The sequence below is a fragment of the Crocodylus siamensis genome, chromosome 1 (assembly GCF_052110815.1).
Source record: "Crocodylus siamensis isolate JL-2025a chromosome 1, ASM5211081v1, whole genome shotgun sequence".
NCBI classification, from domain to species: Eukaryota; Metazoa; Chordata; order Crocodylia; family Crocodylidae; genus Crocodylus; species Crocodylus siamensis.
In genome coordinates this window covers 367,016,140-367,025,113 of record NC_143395.1, presented here as the reverse complement: position 1 = coordinate 367,025,113, position 8,974 = coordinate 367,016,140, and the positions used below count along the sequence as shown (strand labels likewise).

At 44.5% G+C, this 8,974-nt stretch overlaps 1 protein-coding gene across 2 annotated transcripts in view; it reads right to left on the bottom strand.

The window, feature by feature from the left end:
* The window catches only part of SETDB2 (SET domain bifurcated histone lysine methyltransferase 2), a 39,133-nt gene that overhangs the window by 13,030 nt on the left and 17,129 nt on the right, over window positions 1-8,974 (bottom strand). For both annotated transcript variants that reach the window (XM_090026095.1, XM_090026105.1), the window contains exons 10-13: window positions 3,982-4,081; window positions 2,346-2,451; window positions 1,048-1,361; window positions 85-173 (exon numbers count right to left, since the gene is read on the bottom strand). In XM_090026095.1, coding sequence (XP_089882221.1) covers window positions 85-173; window positions 1,048-1,361; window positions 2,346-2,451; window positions 3,982-4,081 — 609 coding nt within the window. The remainder of the gene's footprint in view (window positions 1-84; window positions 174-1,047; window positions 1,362-2,345; window positions 2,452-3,981; window positions 4,082-8,974) is intronic.

Here is an 8,974-nt window from a genome sequence, read left to right as displayed (position 1 = left end):
ACTTGAAACACACTTCTCTAATAGCTGGAGGGACCTGTTATTTTCTTGTTGATTGAATAAATAACATTAAAAAAAAGTTCCAACCTGTTTGTGAAGAATGCCACCCAGGGGAAATTCTTGTTGTGAGTCTCTACAAAGACACTTTGCACAAAGAGATTTGGGCAGCAGCTATGCTGTAAAGCAAAATATTTTACTTAATTTACAATTAAACATTAGCACTGTACAGCCAAAGGGTGAACATCCAATTATATAAATTTAGTTTCAGACATTTATAATAAGCTTACAAAGACAGAAAATTCCTACCATCCAGATTAGCATGCACTAATTTTTTTTCTTATTATAAGGCCACATCATGGGAAGAACTACCTTCATCATTTCTAAGGTACCATAAATACTTTTGTATATTAAAAACAAGGGTGTTTTACTCAAGCTATCCTATGATAGAGAAAATATCATCATAAACTATTTGAGACAGGAAATAACACTACTTTCAATAACAAACAAAAGACATTAAGTTACACTGTCAGCTAGGAGAGTAGTACTTCTGAATAGATGTGTGAATAAATTAGGTGCCTTAATTGGTGGAAAGGATTCTGTGGGTGAGATCCTATTCTCAATATGTGTTAGGCTGTGCATGGCACCAGGGAAGGATTTTTTAAAGAGTCTCTTCACAGGTGTGTTGGTCAGGAGTACAGATTGAAATTTCCTACTGCATTACATAACACATCCTTGAACTGGCACAAACCAGCATTAACAGTGGCTTTGGAACACCAACCGGGAAGTAAGAAGGCCTCTGACCTTATCAGGCATTCAGTCTGCTGTCTGAACAAAGAATCAGGAAACACCCTCACCACCTGGGGATATTTTATTCTTAGATCAACTTCTACCCCAACCCCAAAATAAATACATATGCAGCTCACCACAGGAGCAGGGGATAGTAAAATTTTGCAAAAGGAATGATTTGTTTATGTAAATAAAGAGTCACTTTTTAAAGTTAAAATCTCTCACTGAACATGCACACTTTTTTTTTTTTTTTTTTTTACTTACATTAAGAAATCGACCCACATTTCCTTCTTTTGTGGCATCCAACAAATAAATGTTTTCTTGATCAGAATTCTTCATAAGCATCTCATGACAAAAAGGATCTTGTTTGGAGCTCTTAAAGTTTTCTTCTTTGAAATCACTCTTATGGAGTAGGGCCTTGTCCTTTTTCACAGCATAAGCATCACCTTGCGTGACCAATTTACCATGTGCAAGATCCTGTGGAGATGTCCCCTCTTTACACTTTGCACCAAGGCTGACAGTGGATTCAACCTGCATGGTCTCCTCCAGATCCTCTAGCTCCTGTTGCAGGTTTAGTTCTGTCAACAGACATTTGAAAGCATGAGTTATTTGTCTGCACCTATTGAAAGCTACTCAGCACTTGACAGAGTAACACTGCAAACTTAAAATGTGCTCTGCTTGCTTCCTGCCAAATACCCATTTGCTCCTCAGCTGGCCTCCAATATGCAAGTAGCTCAAACACTTTCTTGTCATTTTCAGAAGCAGGAAGTACAGCTCTGCCTATATCCCCCCACTGTAGTTTCTCTCTAACTCTCCCTTCCTACCATCCCATGTCTTGCACTGAAAATACAGCTCACATTCTTGCTCTCCAAACCTTGTCCCATAAGCAGTTGTGCTTCCCACCTCAATGCTTAGAACATCCTTCCACATCTGGTATAAGAGCCAGTCTTCCCCCTCAAATTTCAAATTCATCCTTAGAACTTACTTCTACCAGGCAGCATTATATTGCTAACCTCTGCTTCTGGCTTCATTCTGGACAAACAGAAGAGCTAATGGGGCATACGCAAATAGCAAACGTTTCCCCATGATTTTTTTGTAGCTATACATGTCCCCCACTTTTATACCACTTCCCTGTTTATGTCAACCAACTGTTTTACCATACCAAAATAGGACCCGATTTTGCATGATTGTGGGCTTGTCAATATTATACTATAGTTGAAAGCAAGAGAAGCTTATCACTTTTTCCAGGAGTGCTCAGCCTCTTACAGGGTAAGGCTTTAAACTACTCTGGACAGGAAATTTTTATCTATTTTAATAGTTGTTTACAGCATAATTTTTGCAGTATATTGTTATTGCATGGTCTACATCTTCAGTGATAAGTAATAAATTTCAGTGCTGCTAAATCCTGGTAGAACAGCCTAGCTGCTGTGTCAGTCTACTCAGAGATACAGAATTTGAACAGGTTTGCACAAATTCAGAGACCAGTTTTTAAATTGCAACTTTATCACTGGACAGGGCAGAAGTACACTAACAATGCAATATTATTAGCTCTGCAAACCTACTTCCTTTTCTTCTCTTGGTTCCAGTGGTTGGTTTCAATTTGGTTGACTGCTGGGATAAAGAGCTATCTTCATCTGAGGTGGCATCGTGCACCAGTGTATCAACTCCCTTAAAAGAAAAAAAAGAAAGTGAAGATAGTGCTCTTCTCTATGCATCTTTGTTAACAGAGAAAGGCAAATGGGCTTTAGGGCTTTGGAGTTTCAAACCTATCTTAATCTAGTATTTTGACTGAGAGAATTTCAATAGCCTAGATTTCAGGCTTAATGTAACATAAAAATGGTACTAGATTACAATGTATGAGAATTCCAGAATTAAGGCTCAGATGCAGCAAGACATTTAGGATGCCTGTACATGAGCTGGGAGGCTGCTCCAAGCAGACTCTATTCATTGAGTCTGCTGGAGCATGTTAGTTAGCATGCTTCAGCCAGCCTCTGCGTCTTATGCATCAGCCTCCTCATACTCCAAAAATTGAGGGGTGGAGGGTGTGTGCGCGTGCTTTAACCAAAGTTTGTTCTACGAGCTTTAGATAAAGCACTCCTACCCATTTTGAAGTGTGGGGATGCTGATACAGTAGATGCTCTGGGCTCTTACATTAGCAGCTCCCCTCTCCACCAGCCTTTGCTCCCTGCCACTGGGGCTGGAGCTGCCACCATCACAATAGCTGCTACATAGCCAGGCTGTGACTGGAAATAGCACATGTTACACTCTGTGCTCCCTGCCCCAGCCAGAGCTGGAGCTGCAACTGGGGGAGTGGAGCAGCACTGGGAGTGGGCAGCAGCAGGGCGAAGCAGCCCAGAGAACAACCAGCACAGGGGGTGCAGGCACAGAGGATGCAGGCTGGGGGAAAAAGGCCAGCACCAGGGTGCAAAGTGCAAGGAGGGAGCACAGGAGCAGGAGTGGGGTGCCCTGGCTCAGGGGGAGGGACAGGCAGCAAGGGGTAGAGGTTAAGCACCTTTACTTCTCTGCTGTTTGTATCCTTACTGCAGCAATGGGCGGGATGGAGATTTAAAAGACAACCCTCCAAAATTAGGTCTTTTACATGGAAAATTATAATGAACTTACACATTTTCCATGTCCAGAATCTAATTATGGGCGCTTGTCTGAAATTTCAAGTCATCTTGGATTCGGATAAATATGGTAGCAGCCTTTGCTGCTACGTCAGACAGTAAGTCTGATCATGAGAGCATCCAGGCGTGATGCTCAGATTTGAATCCATTTAACAATTTAAGGAAGGATACAGGTGAATCTTATCACTTGCTCCCAAATTCAGTTCCAGGAAAAACTGTTTGAAATATGAAAAAGGGCTCTAATCTGGAAAGAAAGTCTCAAATGTACAGGAAAAAAAAAAGTGAGGAAGCTATAGCAGCAATTTATGCAACTCATAGACAGCTCAAGGAATGCATAGTATGTGCATGCTGGTACAGTGATAAAGGAGAAAGACTGAGTACTTCTGAGCTATAAGCAGACAGAGCTATATCACAGAACTCCTGCAATAAGATGTGTTTGTTCTTTTTCAAATAATTGTCTGTACTGGGAAAGATTAAGTGTCTAGTGATGTCCAAGGTCAAAATTAACTTATTTCTGACTTCACTAAATATACATAATTCATTAAACAGATCCATTATGCTTCATGCTTACCAGTTTTGACTGGTGATTGTGGAGAAAATCTATTCTGGCTTTAGGCCTTCTAACACCACAGTTGCTCAAATTATTTGGATTACATCCATTATTCTGAAGCCTGTACAGAGATAGCAAAAGAAGACTACATGAGACAAAAGACCCATCAATAATTCTTGCAAAAATGATTTTTCTAACATTTTCTAGTAAGTAAAGAAATAGATTGCAAGGCAAGGTCTGCAGTCTTAAGTCAGCAGAAGTTTTCTGGCAGTTTTCCCCCCAAAAAACAGAGGAGTTGGCCTTTTATAAGTATATTTCAATTGTCCATTATACTGGACTCACCTTCTAAGAACTTTTTTTCTTAAAAGAATATTATCAGTAGTTTTTATTTTTTGAAGAAGTTTTAAAAAGGAACAACAGCAAGTTCTTACTTACTCAAGTTTCCTGCATGCAGTCAAAATCTATTCATCCACCCATACTGATTACTGTACCATGCTCTTCTCTGAGCTGAATGCCTACATTCAGGGCTTTTGGTTTTTTCCTTTCTACTTTTGCTAACACTAGTAACAACTAAGGCACCAGTATTGTTCTCAAACTGGCTGGGACAATGAGCAAACAGGGAGCCTGTAAGGGTATAACTAAAGAATACAGATCTTCCAAAGTAGAAGAGAATCCCCCTCCTTACCACTGGGCAGAGAAAAAGAACAAACTGGGACTGGGACAAGAGATGGGATTTTAAAAATTAAAATATATTTTTAAATAAACCAAAGTCAAGTTCTGTTTAATGTTATTAATATTTACACTGCAGTGGCTCTCAGAAGCTCCAGCCAAGATATAGCTGTACAGTGGTGGGCACTGTACAGATAAACAGCTAGTAACAATTCTTGTTCATGGAAGATTACAGACAACTTAAAAAGAAAGTGTGACTACTTATTCTACAGAGATGGTGATCTTGTCCTATGCTATAGATGATGACAAATCAACAGTATCTTTTTAGCCTGGCAGAAGGCAAGGCAGGGAGGCACCTAAGACTAACTGGTTCAGAGAAACAAGCATTCAGAGATAGCAACCTACGTTGTCAGATGCTTCAGACTAACACAGCTAACAACTTCTAGCTTGTGGAACTCAAACACTAAATTCAGAAGCTGGTATGGCCAGGGGAAGTAGTGACATTATTATATGGATTAAAATCAATTTATTCTCTGAGAACACCATCTTTCTGTATGCATGACACTTATGACTCTAAAGAACAAAGTAGGAAGCCTGAATGTGATATGAACAGCTATGTTAAGCATACTTCAGGAGTAACAAGATAAGAAATCCAAATGAAGTACAAGCAGCTGAACCACACTATTCCAGTACTCTTAAATCAGTTAAAGCCATACCTTGAACACACAAATTAAGTGCAATGGGGCTGTCCTGGGGCCTCACAACATCAGCCTGCCCACCTCTCTAGGGCAGTCTGCCCACCTGGCTCACTTGCCACACCTTTGTTGCAACTTAAAAATAAAAAGAGTTGTTTCTACATAGGAGGCTGCCCATTTAATGCCCTGATGCCAAGGGTGTAATATACAGCTCCAACCTTCCCTTTATTGTATCCCTTGCCTCACAGATGGCATCCAAAACCACTTCCAAGTCCCCTGGCCCAAACCTGGCCTCAGGTGTCCTTAGACATGCCTGGGCCACATGCTCCCTTTTTGGGGTACTTGCCTCTCATAAGGTTCCTTGCCCCTCACACTCTGCCCCCTCACTGGGGCTTCTGGGCCTTATGCCCCTTGGGCCTCAGGTGTTTGTCGACCTCCCTGGACTCCAAACTCAGCCTATGGCCCACTCAGGCCTCAGGCATCTATCAACATACCTGGAACTCACTCCTGGCGTCCCATTAGGCCTCACTCACATCCAGGTGTTGGGCCTTGGACCCTCCTGGCCCCTGTGCTGTTGCCCAAGCCTGGTGCTTTCGTGTCAGGGTATGCTCCCATAGCGTTTCCCCTCCATAGGGTCACCCACAAGGCAGTGGGGCAGAGGCTTTCCAGTACCGCATACTTCCTTTCACTGGGGAGGCACAGATGTGGCATTTCCTGGAGACTGCCCTGCCACAGGCAGCCCCATCACCCCATCCAACCCCAGCAGGTTGTAGTTTTAAGTCATGCCCCAGGACCAGGAACCTTCTCCATCCCCATAGTTCCTACCCTGACCTCCAGGATGTTCTAGAAGCAGACCCCTTCAGCTGGACAAATGTTACCCCATTGGCTTCTCAGCTGCAACTAGCAGCACTGCTCTTTGAGTCTGGTCTTATACTGAGAATGCCTAGCCCTCCTTCAAATCAGGCTACCTCCTGGCTGTCTTGTGACTACTTGATTGGCTCTGCAGTCACCTGCCAGCTGCTCTGCAGCCTGCTCAAGCCCTTGATGTGGCAGACACCCTTGGGTGCCTGCTGCTTTAACAATGTGTGTTAAATGGCTTATGCTAGTGGTGCTCAACATTTTGGTTCTGTGGGCTAGGCGAGTGGTCTGCAGCCAGTCCAGATCTCTTGCAGTCAGCACCTGGACTGGGCCTCCTGGGGCCGGTCCATGGTCCAGATATGTCATTGCTCCCCTGGTGCCATATTTCCAGCCCCCTGTCTGCAGCCCCACGGATCAGATGACATGACTCTGCAGGCCAGGTCTAGCCCACAGGCCAAGGGTTGGGCAGCCCTGGCTTATGCCAAATCAACAATGTAAAAGGCTGTGTGGATTACGTAACAGCCTCTTAAGTGCTTTATACAGTACTGATATCACAGTATATCAAGCTGCTTCTCTCCGAGCAGCCATGTTAGTCTAAAATCAGGCAGAAGGCAGGGCTGAGCTTACAAATCTCTGGATGCATTCAGTCTACAAGGTGTACCTCTCCCCTGCCTTACGTACTTATGTCAGTGAAATCTGGCTAATGGGTGATATTTTTATATTTTATACAATGATTAATTCAGAGTAAGATATATAGGTTTCCCTAATATTGAAGGCACAAGTCTGAATATGGGAAATTGGCTTTGCTGATGGAAATGGGGGTGAACTTATGTTCTATCAGTTTTAAAGTTACAATTTAATAACAGTTTGTTAATATAGATATTAGAGATTTATCAGCAGGGATCCAGGTTTTCCGTTTCCCACAGAAAAATGGAGAAAACCACAGTTTTCCTCCTTTTGCAAAGAGCTCTGCTGGTGGTACAGCTCAAGCCTGCACGAGTTGATTACAAAAGGGGTGGGAAACCCCCCCAACCCTGCCCGGAGGGAAAGGGGGAAGGGCAGAGCCTAAGGTTTTTAGTTCCAAGGCTTACCTCAGGCTCACTTTCCTTCTGGAGCCTGAGGTAAGCTTTGCGAGGTTAGGTAAGCCTTGGTAACGTTATGTAAGTGGAGTTTGCAGGGAGCTGGGGGGAACTGGCTGGGGGCTGAGCGAGTGAGGAGGTGTTGGTGAAAGACATGGAGTGCCTGCCCAGCAGCACGCAGACTGCGAGCAGCGCTATTGGCCCAACTGGGCTTGTCATCTCTACATGCAGCTTCCCTTAAGGGCAGATAGTGCCGCTCTGGTTCCACGTGCTACCACCTGCCACTCCTGCAGGGAGCTGGCTGGGGGCTGGGGGCCAGGAAGGTGGTGAGGGAAGACGTGGAGTAGCCGCCCAGTGGCATGTGGAACTGGAGTGGAGCTATCAAGCCCTTAAAGTAAGCCATACATGGAGGCGCCAAGCCTGCTCGTTCCAATAGCACAGCTCGCAGTCCACATGCAGCTGGCTGGGCACTCCATGTCTTTTATTCTCAGGGGGCAGGGGGGACCTCCGCCTCCAGTTCTGGCATGGGGCAGGCTGTGGGCTTGAGCTTCCACCCTGCTTCCCTCCCTTGGGGCCTCTGCAGCCCCACAGGCACAACAGAGGAGCCACATAGGGATCTCACTGCTGCTTACCCCACAATGCCCCAGCAATGTGCCTCCTGAGCATCGGGCTGCACTGAGGGAAGCAGCATGAGCCTGTACTCCTCAAAGCAGCAGCAGGCACAGGAGGTGAGGCAACAGGACAGCGGGGGAGCAAGGGGGTCCCCATGTGGCACCGCTGCTCCCAGACACACCAGGTCATACCTGTGGGGTTGCAAAGGCCCTGCGGGAGGGAAGAAGGGCAGAAGCTCGAGTCCGCAGCCTACCTCACACAAATCTGGGGCCATGGGTTCATCCCTGCCCTGAAGGAGTGCACATGGAGATGGGGAGCCACCCCACCCGAGCCCACAGCAGGGCCCTGCTGGACCCCCTCCAGCAGGGCTGTGGGTGGGAGGCAAGAGGCACCAGCAAGGCTGTGGGGGTGGGGGGGGGGAGTGAGAGGCACATGCAGGGCTGGGGGGCAGCATTTAATTTTAAACAACAGATTTTGAGGGTTTTATAGAGAATTTGTGATTTTTTTTATCAGGGAAAACCAGGATCCCTCTTTATCAGTCATGACTTGCTTCAGGATACATCACAGACCTTTTCTTTCTACTCCCCACTGTGCCCTTCCACACATCTTGACCATGTTGGTATAAAATCCTTCTCTCTTGTAGCTCCTGTTATATGGAACAAGTTTCCCAGTGGCTCCTTGTATTTCATCCCTCAAATGAAAATGCATGTACAATCATTACCTTGGCTACAATCCCTAGTTATCTACTCCCCAACTTTAAAGCAGTACAAGAAACAGCCTGTATAAAATAACAGTTGCCATTTTAACCAGCTAACCATTTTAGGATCTCAAAATACCTTACAAAGCCTCAAAACCATTCAACCCATGAGATGAACAAAGATTTGTAACTATTAATGGATGAGTAATCAGAGAGTAAGTCTCATGGAAAAATGGAATTAAGTTCAGGAGAATTCACACAACTCATGGCTTCTTTTTGTCAGGCTTATGTCATGCTACAAACTGAAGTAACTAAGTTTAGAGACAACATGTCATTTTTTTTTGAAATTCTCACACAATATTAGGCTTTCATTCTCAAATGAGTATTATCCAAGCAGACCACTG